At 42.4% G+C, this 14,808-nt stretch overlaps 1 protein-coding gene and 1 long non-coding RNA gene across 3 annotated transcripts in view; one reads left to right on the forward strand and one right to left on the reverse strand.

The window, feature by feature from the left end:
- Positions 1-100: 100 nt before the first annotated feature.
- The window catches only part of TTLL5 (tubulin tyrosine ligase like 5), a 122,699-nt gene continuing 107,991 nt past the window's right edge, over positions 101-14,808 (forward strand). Inside the window, 9 exon segments of the mRNA XM_090141395.1 lie at positions 101-235; positions 651-823; positions 2,869-2,978; positions 5,263-5,345; positions 6,078-6,184; positions 6,764-6,894; positions 7,408-7,490; positions 9,689-9,758; positions 10,070-10,154. Coding sequence (XP_089997521.1) covers positions 735-823; positions 2,869-2,978; positions 5,263-5,345; positions 6,078-6,184; positions 6,764-6,894; positions 7,408-7,490; positions 9,689-9,758; positions 10,070-10,154 — 758 coding nt within the window. The 5' untranslated portion in view covers positions 101-235; positions 651-734.
- LOC149917869 (uncharacterized) lies at positions 6,901-9,677 on the reverse strand. 2 transcript variants are annotated; one of them, XR_016466988.1, is made up of 3 exons: positions 8,535-9,677; positions 7,912-8,112; positions 6,901-7,351 (listed from the first exon to the last, which is right to left on the reverse strand). It is a non-coding gene; the product is annotated as an uncharacterized LOC149917869 (long non-coding RNA). The 2 variants fall into 2 exon arrangements; XR_016466989.1 differs by having other exon boundaries at positions 8,186-9,677.

The raw sequence follows: 14,808 nt of genomic DNA on the forward strand, positions 1-14,808 counted from the left end.
CCACCTCCGCCAATCGAAGGCCGCGCCGCGCCCGGTCCCGCCCCCTCGCTGCCGATCGCTCGGGGTGGTGGAAACGCCGCGCGTGCGCGCTGGAGCGGGAGGGACGGCGCCGGAGGCGCACGCGCAGTGAGGGCGGGGCGAGGCGGGGCCGGCCGCCGCCGGTTGTTGTAGTAACGGGGAAGCGGCGGGAGTGGCTACCGGGTCGGACCGTGCCGATGGGGCTATGAAGGAGCGGGTACGGCGCGCGGGAAGCCGGCCCCGCGGCGCGGGGGCCAGGGCGGCGGCTCTCGGGGCGCCTCTTCTGAGGCTGCGGGGTAGGCCGGGGCTCGACCGCCCCGTCGGGCGTGGCCGCCCCGGGGGCAGCTTCCAGCCGGGAGGGCCGTTGGAGCGTGGGGAAGGCGCGGAGCGGGCGGGGCGAGGCGGCGGGGCGGGGGGGGCTGGTGGGCGCGGGCTGGGAGCGGCCGGGCTGTGCGGCCCCGCTGGAGCCGTGCTGGAGCCGTGCTGGAGCCGTGCTGGAGCCGTGCTGGAGCCGTGCTGGAGCCGTGCTGGAGCCGTGCTGGAGCCGTGCTGGAGCCGTGCTGGAGCCGTGCTGCCCTCGGCTCTCCCTGCCCGGCCCGGCTGCGTGCTCAGGGTGTTAATTCCTGTTGCAGGTAACAGCTGCTGTCAGATCCCTGGGATCTGTAGGAGGGATCTCTGAGGCCGCCGAGCCGGCTGCATGAGAACGCCCGGAGGAAATGCCGGCGGGCATGGCTCGGGGACTGGAGGAAAGTGGCTCGTCCTCGGAGGAGGAGGAAGAGGAGGAAGATGCTGGGGACGGGCTGCAGTAAGTGGGGAACAAACTCCCTCTTAGCTCTCGCTGCGTTCCTTCCCCTGGTCCTACCTGTGGAGGAGCTGGTTGGTTCTGGTCGTGTCTGCGAGCTGTGGGCAGGCAGCATACGTTTAGAGCCTGAAAGCACCACTTTCATCAGAGCTGGGCATGCAGCTGGGCTGCTCTAAACATTCTGGTGCCTTTGATCTCTTTCTGTCATACTCCTGAGCTGGGAAATTCCTTGATGTTACCTAAGGAAATGATGGAAATTCGTGTCCTTCTTTGTTTATTTAGTTTTTAATTCCCTTTAGGGAAGGCAAACATACTTCGTAGTGGACTGAAACACAATGTTATGTGCTGTTTTTTAAAAATTGTCCTGTGAGAGCCCTAATATTTCTGCTTAGCTTCTGGGGCCCCTATTAGTATCCAGTGTATGTCTGTTTTTATTTTTGCTTGGGAAGGAATTGCTCTCTTCCTCTTTCTCAAAGTGAAATCCCATTTCTGCTTCAGCTGCACCTACTTTAGTATGTCTTATTTGTTTTCTTCTCATTACATATCGTGACCCAGTGTCCAGCTGCGAACAGCAGTGCCTTAGTGCCCTTGTAGAGAGAGATCACTTTGTATTAAGTAGTTGGCTTGGAGTTGCCAGACCCTTATTGATGAATAGCTCAACAACTGCCTTTGACTAGAATGTGTCTGCATTAAGTGACCAAGTGTCACGCTAGGAATGAATGACTGTCACCTGGAGGATTGCCTGTGCGTTGGTAGCCTTACTGCAAATCCTCGGGGCAGGCTTAACATAAAGTCCCCTTCTGTTGCCTCAGCTCATTTCCCACTTACATAAGGGTCTGTCCCGCAGTGTAAATTCTGGAATCCTCCTGGGTCCCTTCCAGTCAGAATAGCTAACTGCACTCCTTCAGTTATTTTTGAAGGTAGCAGAAGCAGATGGTGGGGTTGTAAACTTGATTTGTCAGGGGGTAACTTGGTAAAGAGGATCAAGGTTACGCTGATGAAGACTTATTTTGTCACAGCATCAGAAAGCTGTCCTTTATCTCTGTTCCTGTGTTGTAAGTGAAGGATGTGTTTTGTCTTCTGTAGTGTCTCCAACCCTTTGGTGACGATAATCTTGCATGTTCAAATGCCAGATACATCTGTCTAGCATTGTGCCAGTCTTTCAGTTTCTTTTTATCTGTGTAGATAGACATAGGTATCTCCCCAGCCCCTCTGTTTCCTGTTAACTTTTTCATGGCTCTGTTTCTATGAGCAGGGAGTAACATGAAGCTTTATTTGCTTCAGCAGGTTGATGAGTTTGCTTTCTGTCATCTGAAGCTTTTATATAATTACTTTTAACTTTCCGTGTGCATGTCCTTAATGAGGACATGATAGTTTTCAACACTGACTTGATGTTTTGGGCAGAACAGATCACTGTATTGCAACCTGTAGCTGACTTGAATGGCTGGCTGGGGGCATCGTTGTTAAATTCTGGGCTTGCATTTCACTGCTTTTGTCAGAAATTTAAAAAGGAGGGACAGACAAATTCATGGATTATGTGGAGCCAAATCTCTTCCAGTCTGTCAAATTCTACACGAGTGCCCTTTTGCTCCTCTCAGAGTCTCTGATTACAAGCAGGAAGTATGCTCAGGTTTGAGGAATTTTTTTTAAATCGGAGACTGGAATTGGCATTGTAAGTTTTGACTGTGTGGATATCAGTAATTATAGTCTATCCTGATCTATAGATCTTGTTCTCAGGCTTTAATTCAAGAGAACACGTTGCTATGAAAATCTGTGAAGTTTCTTCCAAATCATACTCAATAAAACCAATATAGATTAAGCAAAATTCCCATTTAAAATGGCAAGAGCTACCTATGAAGAGGGTGATTCAGAAGATTCATTTTGTAGCTGAGTACACCAGAGTGCTTAGCGTGTGTTTGTCTGTGTGTCCTGCCCGTGGGCTAACTGGGCAAGCATGGGCAAGTATGGAGAACTGCTGCATCATCGTGGTAACGCTGTGTGTGTGTGAGGTTCAGCATCTGCTAGTGCTAACTATCTTGCTGTTTTAGGGATCATCCGTGCATCAGATGGACTGGTGGCGGCTGCAGGCGGATCCCCATCTTCGTGTTTCATGCTGATGCCATTCTGACAAACGACAGCTACCTCCGCCTAATTGGAGGTGGGTGCAGCAATTTAATGGCTTTTGGCCTGAAGGTGTGAAGCAGAAATCTTTTACCTGGATGTTCCCCTCTCTTTGTGGGGAAGAGGGCATGCTAGGAAGGAACTTCTAATCTTATTGTCTCTGAGCACTGAGACATTCAGAAATGCTTGGTCGGTCAGCGAATGTTTATTTGTATATTTTGATTGTGCTACGTGCCTATTTTTGTCCTTTTGATGAGTTTGAGTTGGAACTGTCTGGTTGCAAATCATATTTGAAGGTTGTGCCGCTTATGACCATAAGATAAACTGACTGATTGCTGAGAACTTAAAATCAATCCTTCCAGTGAGTTTTATGAGGGTTTCATCAGGAAACGGAGTCTCCACCCCCCTCACCCCCCTAATCACCACCTACCATGACAATAACAGTAGTAAGCTTTAATAGCAACTCTGTGCCTCAGAGCCTGGCAAGTCTGAGTAAGGCTGTAAGTCTATGATTGCTGTTGTAGCAGCTCTGCCATCGGTAGACCAAACCTGTCTAGTGTCAAATAAGGAAGAGCTTCTATATAAGGTGAAGTTATTATAAAGAGTTGCTCCAGATTGTGAGAGTACTGGTGGGTGTGTGCAGCTGGGAACTCATTCTAGGTGTGCTGAGTTAGGGAAAAGCGAAAAATCCTCCTGGGTTTTTTGATGCTGACACCGCTTTCTTCTCTTGCTTCTCCCTTTCTTTGGTAATTGGTGCACTCATTTCTAATGTCCTAGCCAACTAGAAGTGCTCCTGGCTCCTTTGGGCAAGGGGTGGAGGTGACTTGTGTGTAGAAACTCCTGATCCTTTTGATGTTACAGACATGCTTAGTGGTGGCAGAAACTGAAGGTGATTGTACCTTATATTCTAATTGAGGTCTAGTATCTCCTGTATCTTCTGCTTTTCCTCAGGCTGTGGGTTATTTTTTTGTAATTGAACAAGTTTACTATGTGATAGCACAACTTTTACATTTCCTTTAGAGCTTTATGCAGTCCTGAATGATGCGTCTACTCTTTTCTTTAGACTTATCTTTATTGGTAGAACTTGTTTCCTTGTTTTAAGGATCTCTGATCATTCCTCATGTTTTTCCTTCTCACAGGGGAGTTTTCTTAATTCTTGCAAAATTTATTTTGTTCTTCAGATGAAGGTTGCATCACTAAAAAGTAGACAAGACTTATTATTTTAATGGGAATATGAAGTGGGATGGAAAATTTAAATACACAAATTGTGAAATAACTTTTAAAATATAATTTTCTAAATAATAAAATGATTTTCATATCTTGTCCTAGAATTGTAGTTTAATCCTGTTAAGCAGGTGAGTATCACACAGCTCCCAGGTTTGTGGGGAGAGAATTAGAAGGATAACGAGTTGGTAAAAAAAGATCGTTTAAAAAAATAAAGAAAAAAAAAAATAAGGAAAAAAATTAACAATGGGAAGAAAGAAAGAAAGAAAGGCTTTATCTAACATTCATCTTCCTGTTCCTGGTTTGAAGTCATTTGTAGAGTACCTTTTTCAAGCGATTCTGTTCTAGTTCTGTGATTTCTGCCTCTACTTTCTTTGCACTCATTTACGTATTAACAAATTGTTTTGTACTACAGCTTTTGGTGTATCTTATGCTCCAGTGCTGCTTACTGAGTTTGTTTTTATGACTTTTCTATTTAAGTTATTTTTTTCACCTAACACTTGCCTTATTTCTTACTTTTTTTCCCCAGTTATGTATTGGAAGATGAACACAGTTTAACGATACGTGAACAAAGATTCGTAGTGTTTTGTTTTGGTCTTATATGGCCACTTCTTAGATCTTAAAAGCTAGCCACATCAATGAGGGGTAGATAGCATGAGTGCTTTCGGCTGGGGATACCAGTCTTCAGTTGAGAAGGAATCATTCTTTGGAGTGTTATAAAGCAGTTTGTGAAGAGCTGTTTAAAAAAGAAAAGGGAAAAAAAAAAAAAGCAAAAAAAAGCCCCTCACCCCAACACACAGATCTGTGCACTTGTTAGCATGGGTTTCATTTGGTACAATGGGGTTCAGTGACACAGCAGTGTTATACCTGAGGACAGATGTAAATAACTTCAATGCCGTAGAGTTAATGCCTCGAGATATACAGGCATTTCCCCCACTCTTTGCCTGCTACGTGCAGCTACTGTGTGCATGCTACACTGTAGATTAAGTGCAGCTGTACTAAGCCCTATGGTGCTCTTCTTTATTTTTTAGCGTAGGTAACTTCAGTTAAATTTTTCAAGGTGCAGACTCTAATATTGTGTCTTTTTCCCTGTTAAGAGCGGTATCACTTGTCCTACAAGATTGTACGAACGGACAGCCGCCTCGTCCGAAGCATACTGACTGCACATGGATTCCAGGAGGTGAGTGCTGCTCTGGAACGGGTGTGAACATATATTTATTTCTACGTCAAGTTATAATAAGGAAGATTCTTGTGAAGCTTCTCAGTGATGTTATTTTTTTTTCCCCTTTCTACCACTGCCTTTTGTGTTCTGTCAGTCAGATAGGAAATATGCTGTGAAGTCTGCAAAATTAGGGAGAAAAAGGATGTCAAGGTTGTGTGTTTCTCCTCTTGCTTTAGAGCACTGCCTCATACCTTTAGGAAGATCTGAAGAGTTTTGCCTCTCAGCCTTTACAAGCTAATAGGTGTTCTTGTAGTGTTTTATATTTGCCTCCTAGCACCTGCCTTGCTCTAGAGAATGTCCTGTCTGCAGCTTATGACGATTTGAGACAAGCGTTTGGATGGTAGTTTTTCTACTGAATAAAGCAAAATTGGGAAATTTGATCTCCCAAGTTTCCTGGAGAAATCTAAAGTGCTTTATAAATTGGATTTAGATGGTCTATAAAAAGAACAGAATTACAAGCATGTTTAAAAAAAAACAAAACAGTATGTTTATTTTCTAGCATCACTGTATAGTAGCTTAGGACAAGAATCTGGCTAATACCTTATACTATAGGTGGGGAGAGGAAATTGTCTTAAACTGGAATTGCTCTGGTCCCACAGATGCAAAGACATAGTCTGTAGGACAAACAGTCGTGGTTCTCACTATTTCCATGGTTTTTATGTGTCAGTTTCTTGTGTTGCTCTTTTTTAGGTGCACCCTAATAGCAGCGATTATAATCTCATGTGGACGGGATCACACTTGAAGCCCTACTTGCTGCGTTCCCTTACAGATATTCAGAAAGTGAATCATTTCCCCAGGTAAGGTCTTGATAACAAATTTTGTTGAATGTCTTTGTCACGGTTTGTAGTAATGCGAGCATAGCTTTTTTCTTTTTTTCTTTTTTTTTTTAAGAAAAAGGTATTTGTCATACTTTAAAATCCCAGCAGACTGAACTTGTGCCACGTGCTGTTTTCATTCTGGGAATTTGAGTGAGATATGTGAGTTTTAAGTGCTTGTCCATAGCCCAAATACTGATTTATTTCCCAATCCTCTCTACCTGATGAGAAAAGTAAAGTGTTTGGGAGCTTGGAGTTCTTAGCTGTAGTTATACGCTACTGATTTACAAACAAGTTTACAAACACCATTGTAACTATTTGCTTCATTCCCTTTCGAGCATAGCTAGAGGCACTATGGATGAGAATGGTTATTAATACATCCACAGAATAAAGAAAGTAAAACAGAAGAGTAGCTGTTATTTAAGGTGGAGGCGTATGACAGAAATGCAGATGCTTTAGTAATAGGCTGTTGCAGTGTGTCTGGGTTTTTTTATTTGTTTCTTGTTTTGTTATTTTTTATTCTGGGGAAAAAATAACGAGTTTCTTGTTCTGGATCTTCAGGTCATATGAACTGACACGAAAGGACAGACTTTACAAGAATGTCAGTCGTATGCAGCTGTCCCATGGATTCAAGACGTTCCATATCTTACCTCAGACCTTTATCCTCCCAGCAGAGTACCAGGAGTTCTGCAGTAAGTTAAGAATTGCTAATGGTACCCAGACCTAAAGCAAAGTAACTGGCTAGGGGAAGGGGTGTTACTTTTGAGTATTCTAGCTTGTTGATCACTTCAGTGGTTGATGAGACTGGAAAGACAGTTGAAAAACTCACATGATTTCTTTGTATTGTTTTTACTCTGCTGCCTGTTCCATGCTTGTGTAAGTTCTCAAGGAGCTGATTGAGGGTTAGGGCTCCAGAATTGAGTTTTCTTTGTTCACAATGTTGATGATTGGCTTCATAGCATCCTTGACTAGTGTCTGGGAGTATAGAAGAGAAACAACAAATGAGTTATAGGTCAGAGAAAAGAGTATTGTCGGAGCAGGAAGAGTGTCAGTAATAATTGCAGTGATTCCTAAGGAATAAAAATAAAGTTGATTGATCTCCTCCTGCAGTTCTTGAAGTCTCATATTGAAGGCAACATTCTTACTCCTCTGTAAATAAGCAAAATGGAAGATGTTTCAGACTTATGCTGTTTTCTTCTAACCAGGTACCTATTCTAAGGACAGAGGCCCATGGATAGTGAAGCCTGTGGCCTCTTCCAGGGGTCGAGGTGTCTACCTGATAAACAATGTAAGTACTTATCTAAAGGATTACTTTTCATAGAGTCATTCATGGAATGACTGGGTTGGAAAGGACCTCAAAGATCATCTAGTTTCAACCCCCCCTGCTGTGGGCAGGGTTGCCAATCACTAGACCAGGCTGCCTAGAACCACATCCAGCCTGGCCTTGAATGTCTCCAGGGATGGGGCATCCACAACCTCTCTGGGCAACCTGTTCCAGTGCATCACCACCACTATTCAGTAACACTGTCTACAAAACTGTGTCAGCTTCCATGTGAAGGGCATGGAAACAGCTAAGCAGACAATGGCCATGCTCTGGATTTCAACAGTGCATTGGTGTGCAGTCTAACAGTCCAGAGCATCTGGCATAGCTTGCCCTGGTCTATGTTGTGTAATCAAAAGCAAGCTATTTCTTTGTACTCTGCACTTACCTTGCAGCCTGTATGGTGCTTTTGAGTCTTAGCTTACCAGCAGTGAGTTCGTATTTCCTGAGACAGTATGGGAAACTGTGCTGCTTCATACTTTCTTTTGTGTCTGATAGTAGGCTGACTTTAGGAAGATTCCCAGAACTCTCTTTGGTTATTTGCCCTTTGTAACCTAAACAGTCCTCAAAAAGTGTCCTCTTCTCAACCCTGGAAAAGACCAGCTAAAATGAAGCCATATGTGATTCAGTAGGATGTGTATCAGTTTTAAGAGTTTTGTTACCTAAATGCCAGTGTGCCTTAATTGAGGTGTAAAGAGTATTATTCTTTGAATTTGGTATGTTGGTCATAGTGTTATGTTGCCTTTTTGGGACTTTGCAGGGGTTAGGTTGTCATAGGTAACAAATATATCTGGATAGGAGCCAGAATACACAAGGATATTCCAATAAATATTCTCAGCAGCAAAACTGACTGGTGAGTTATTTTGTTTTCACTCACTCAAACCCGTTTAGCCTCCCCTGCACGGAAGGGGTCATGCTGCTTCATCTGTTCTCTACCTGGATCCCTTCCCATAAAATAAAGGAATAATTTGCCAAGTGTATGAAGTAAGTATTTCCAGAGCTGCACTCAGCTTTTTCTTTGCTTGAAAGAGAAGAATGAGCTCAGGCTTTTATGGCAGTTGGCCATGAATTGGGAAAAAGTCCTCTTTCTGGGACCAGTCTCCTTTTGTGTAAATCTGTTCCAGAAACATTTCGGCTAGCTTAGCCCAAGGCTTCATTTTCCTTCATTGTGATTCCATTAAGGGAGTGTCTTCTAGAATCTTATCACAGTGGCTTGTTTTTTAAAACAAACAAAACTCTCAGTTTCTCTGGTCCATAGTAAACATACTGTCATTTTTGTGATATGCTGAGGGAATTTGAGTTTGTTCCTTTATATATGCACTCCATATAATACATACATAAGTTTCCTGCTCCTTACACTGATAAAGCTGAATACCTGTAACACTGAATAAAGCCAGGGTGATGCGGTTTTCTCTTGGAAACTGTTTTTTAAGCAATTGTTACCATGAGTAGGTATAACTGGTTACAAGGAGATAAAGCTTTTACTCCTTGCTTTGTACAAGTCTTTCAACTTGTCCCATGACTTTGTGATGTATTTTTATTGTACACAGAGCTTTCTGTTCTTACCTACAAGGGTAGTTTCTTTGTCATACCTTAGTCCCTGCTGTGAGCTGATTCTCAGTAGAAGCTATCTCCTCACGTAGTCAAAAGGGTTGGATACTAGCCATAAAGATCACAAGCTGAGGAGTCACTTTCATCACCTGTGACACTTTCACTAGCAGTAATAACCTATTATTTCCAGTGCCTTCTAAGTAAATCCCTTTTCTATGTGTCTAGTTAAGTGCTTAGGAAACAGACAACAGCAGCCATTTCTCATTTTCTTTCTCTTGCCTATTTTGTTGTTTTGCCATGGGGCTGTTAAACCCGCAGTTCACTCTAAGGAGTACTTCACTGGAAGACTCTGTGGTCTTTCTAATGTAATCATTCTCAGGCTTCTTGTTAGGATCTCATTACCAAAAGTGTTTTGTGACCAATTGTTAGTTTTTCATTGTTGTTTTGTAAGGGGAGGTGTTTATGGTCATATTACCCCTACCCTCTGACATAACACTTGATACAAAGTGGTTTTAGAAGGTGAGAGCTGGAAAAATGATAGGTTTGATCTTGTGATCTTGTTACTCATTGGGCCTCCTGGTTTTCTCACTCTTGGATTCTCTGTTCTTTTGTAGCCAAATCAGATTGTACTGGAAGACAACATCCTGGTTTCTCGTTACATCAGCAACCCCCTGCTCATAGATGGTGAGTATGCCTCAGAATTGCTCTTGCTTTCATGCACTCTTGTTTCTAGGAACTGAAGAGTTCTGCAACCTTTGCAGGAATTTAGTTGATTGAGTCGTCTATCTTACACTAGTACCAGGAGGAAAAAAAAAATAATGGAAAATTCCTTGAAATTGGGAAGCTTTTCAGTTAGAAAGGCTTCAAGCATCATATGTCAATAGCATGTAATGGTTTATTCCTCCCACTGCTCTTAGAGTCTGTTGTATTTTCTCAACTAGTTATGATATATGAAAGGTATTTGCAGTCACTGATTTCTGACAACTTCATTTCAGATTTCAAATTTGATGTGCGCCTGTATGTTCTGGTTACATCCTATGATCCACTTGTCATCTATCTCTATGAGGAAGGATTGGCCAGGTAGGGGAAGTTTTTCTTTTCCTCTGTGTACGTGCACTCTGTGATCAACAGACATGTTGGCTTCCTTCTGTAATTCTGAGCTAGTGGTGAATAAGAGGGAAGTGCTACTTCTGGCATTCTGCAAACATTTTTTTAAGTAGATTATATTTCATTGCACTTTGTCTAGTGAGCTTTCTTTATATAGATTAGGGGGCCTTTAGTGAGGGATTTTATTACATGAAGAAGTAATAAAGCAGGTTTTCAACTTTAGATAGTGGAATGGCCACACACCATCATTGAAGTTTTGATTCTAAAGATGAGATTCTTCTTGAATCCATTTTGTACTCTTCATGCCCCTTCTTCATCCTCTCAGTACAGGAGCATACAAGGTGAAGAGAAACCTTTTCAGTTTCTATTTAATGATAAATTAAAAAACATTTAGAAACCTGTTGATCTTTGCAGTTTTAATACTTTTAAATTGTATTTTAAATTTTATGTCAGCATTTGTATTTTCTGCACTATAAAATATATTAACTTAGCTAATTTACCGTCCTTTCCCTGGTAGATATCAACTTTCTTTTGAATTTAAGATAGATAATTAAGATTCTGAGGAGGGAGGCTTATCTGCCAAAAATGCCTTTTTCTATTGCATCCCAAAAGGAAACTTGATGTGGGCTGTTCTATATGTCCTGCAGGTGGCGCTAGTGGTCTTCAATTTTAGTGATTTTTTTCCCATCCTCTGGATTTCCAAATTCAGATTCTTGGTGGGAGGTGAGGATCTCTGTGCTACTGGATTTTGGCTTCCTGTTTAGCACTTGGCCTACCATTTAACACTGTGGTGTTAAGTGCTGGGAGAGACCCCTTTGTTGCCTCATGTGGTGTAATGCTTTGATTTAAATTTCTGTGAGGTGGGGGCAGAAATGCCTTAACCTTTGGGGGAGGAACCTAGTTGCTACTTCTTACTCAGGAAAAAAAACAGTGCTTGAGAAAGCAATATGTAGCAGAGAGCAGGGAGGTATTGGGCCTGGTATAGAAGGCAGCATTAAAGAAATCTGAGGGGCAATCCACCAATAGAACAAAGCAATCTGTTTTAGGGACCTGCAATAGTGAACTATCATTTTTGCTTTCTGAAAGCATACATAGTCTTTGAAGTATAGTTGGAGTGGCACTTTCTGGGTTGCTATTCTGAAAAGCTCTTTTCCCCCTATTTCCTTCTTCTAGCTTGTCTGAGAGGTAATGTTTCCCTCCAGTCTTAGCCTTTGCATATTTCTAATATGAGAGGAACCTGACAACTTCAGGAACTGAAGTACTGACTACTATTGTAACCTCTCCTAGAAAAGAAGTGCTATCAGAATCATAAGATGCATGATCTTCTTGCAAAGGGACAGATTTGATGTTGTATGTTTGCGATTTGATATTTCACTAGATACTTCCCTAGGCTTGGCTTCTCTTGGCATAGCTAGACTTGCCATGTTGTGATCTAGACTGGAACGTGAGGCCTCAATGCCGAGAAGAGGAAAGGGGTTATGGATCCACCCTGGATGACTGTGAAAGAGTGAAGAAAACATTTCCTTTGAAGGAGATATGAAGGCTATATACTCAGAGATATACAGCAAAGCTTTCAGCTCTTGCTAGTTGATTTGTACTTGAAATACTGAATAACAGCTTGATTTGCTGTGGTTTAAGTTCTCTTTTTCAAGGCAATATTTTGGCAGATGTTGACTGTAGAACTTCTTGTCCTTTATCTTCCAGAAGCATATTGCCAGTGCCCAGGTTAGCTTCCTTTTGTAGCAACTTCCCTACTTTCTCTCCCACAGAATAAACAATACTTACTACGTAATCTTAGATAATCATCAGGTATCAGACTTCTGGAGACTTATTAAGAAAGGTAGCACAAATGGTTCTGTGTTTCAGTTTTTCATTACAATGTAACCTTTCTGGTCTTGCCATCATCTAAATTGATCATTTGTGTTTGGCAGCCTGGAGAACTCTGCATTGCATTGAAGCTATAGATGTGAGTTGACCAGCTAAAGCATATATTCTAAAATGAACGATACTCTTGATAAGCTTAGTCCAGGTTTGCCCAAGTGTATAACTCAATCATCTGATCTTATGTTAAAAACCTAGGTTGTTTTGTCTGACTTCTTAAAATATGTGATAAAATATCACATACATTTATTGCTGTACCTTTTAAATTCTAGTATGGATAGGAAGTGAAGTGTTAATATACTAGAGTCTTAATTAGAGGCTGACCTCAGAAAATGCTTTTAAAGGTGACTCACCATACCCAAGGAATAGTGATGTGGGCATTAGCAGGTGGAAGCCCCAAGGTTGTTCTTATGGCGGCTGTTGAATTGGTGGGTTGTGTGGTTTTTTGGAGGAGCATACTTCAAAGAATAGCAATGCTATTGTGCTTGAAGTACATGTGAAGAGCACACAGGGAGTGCTCCCTCCAACATTACGGGCTGCTCTTTGCCCATGTTACCAACTAGGGGTGGGATGCTTCTCAGCCTCCCATGTGGTTTTTCCCTTCTTCCTAGATATCTCCATGTGAGATGGAAAGGAGTCTGGTCCTGTCTTGCTTGGTGCCTGCTGAAAGAGTGGGCCTTGGCACATGGTAGTAGTTCATAGTGAAATGTCTCTGTTTTCAGAATACTTCTCCGTAGCTGCTGCCTTGCCTAAACTGCAAGATTTGGGTAGCCACACTTTAGAGCCTGAGTGGCTTGAAGGGCATTAATCCAGTGGGAATTTGTTAGTCGCATTTACACTGAAATTGAAAAATAGATGAGGAAATTAAAAAAAAAAAAAAAAAAAAAGCAACACTGAGCTGAAAACCAAGCCTTCTTGCAAAGGCCCCCAAGGAGCAGCAGCTGGGGGGGAAACCTTCCAGGCTGACTTGAGACAGAGTGGCAGCTGGGCTTCCCAGTGCTGCCACGAGCAGCCTTCCTGCTGCATGAGCTCCCACCACCCCATGACAGAACCCCTCCTTCGGTAGCCTGGCTTCCTAATTAGCACTGGCTCCACTGGGATATTTACCTTTTCTGTGCTGGATTCCTGTGGTTTCCAAGGAATTCAGGTGTTTGCTATGAGCCAAGAAATTCACATTACCTCACAGGCTGTGCTTAAACCAGAGTGTGCTGCAGCAGCCTTGTCTCCCCTTGCAGTAACTCCTGTCAGGCCTCTGCGTCAGAAGGAATGCATTTTGTTTCTACGTGGGCACCTGGGAGTAAACTGCAACCACTTAGGTAGACATCACCTTGCATGGATGCTGTGGAGCAGTGTTTCATTAGGCACCTCCTCTGGGCTTTGGGTCAGTGAGTAGTGCATACAGACAGGAGGGTTCTACTGCTTCCTTCCTTTTGTTAAGAGAAGCAGGGTTTGAATGTCTGAAGGGAAGGACAGAACCATCTGCACGTAGTTGATATGATTTTCTTAATAAAAATGTACTATGTATACAGACACCTGTTAGCTCATTTTAGACTCTGTTGTTTACCTTAAATTTGCTTGTGTAAAATGAAGTAGTTGAGCCTAAGGCTGCTACTGTTCGTAATGCAGTAATAAATATATATATAATATTACACTAACATTATAAATGTACAAACACAATATGTATTTGTATATACAAACACACACTGCATATGCGTGTATATACATAGCTTGCTCCAAAGGTAATGCCTTCTATTAATGTGGAAACTGCAGCATATACAAAGAGCACTACTTCATAGTATTTTGTAGCTGAGAATTTGCTCTATTTTTCAACAGTCACTGCCATTAGTCATGCACTTTTACCAGTGATGAAGAAGAGCCTATGTGCTGCACTTGTTTAAAAAAAAAAATAAAAAATCTGCACTAGAGGAGGTGACTTGCTGTTTCCACAGCTGAAACACACCACGCACCATCTCGTTATGCTCACATCCACTGTTTGGTCTCCAGATATTCAGCAAGCATCAATGAATGTCAGTGGGTGCAATTTTTTTCCTCGTGGAGTAATTCAGTTCTGCGCTTCCATGCCAGGTGCTATTTTGTCAGTGTGGTCAAGATTGGAAGATTGGTTATCATCTAGTCTAAATCCCTTGTGCAAGTAGGGCCACTGAGATCCTGTTGCTCAGAACAGGATCTGAGCATTAAGCATCTCCATGGATAGAGGCTCCACGACCTCTCCGGGCAACCTTTTTAGTGCAAGGTCACCCCTGTAATGTACCTTATATATTTCTTTGGTTCAACAAACCTACCAAGGACAGTGCATTTGTTCTGAACATGTTTTTTAAAACCATCACAAAAACCCCCAAGTCTTTTCCTTTCCCTGCTATTTCTGGGAAGGTTGCTCCTGGATCTTGTTCTTTAACACGGAACTGCTTGCATCATTTTATCTATCTTAGCTGGGGAAACTGCTAAAGGAGAGATGTCACTGAAACTTTTTTTTTTTTTAATATATATCTTTTGCAAGGTTTGCTGTCTATTCCTGCTCTCTTCCTAACTGATGTATCAGGTAGATGCTGTTAAATAAATAATGTTGTTGATGAGAGATTGTGATGTTCTTTATGGGTTCTTGTTTTTTTTCTGACCTGTGCTGTAAGGAACAGACTCCTGGGTAGCATTCTAGAACCCACACCATGGTTCTGCTTAAAAGGGAATTATTTGTAGTTCTCTTCTACCAGTTCTTGTCCATTGAACG

The sequence above is a fragment of the Phasianus colchicus genome, chromosome 5 (genome assembly GCF_987193195.1).
Source record: "Phasianus colchicus chromosome 5, bPhaCol1.hap1.1, whole genome shotgun sequence".
Classification (NCBI taxonomy): Eukaryota; Metazoa; Chordata; class Aves; order Galliformes; family Phasianidae; genus Phasianus; species Phasianus colchicus.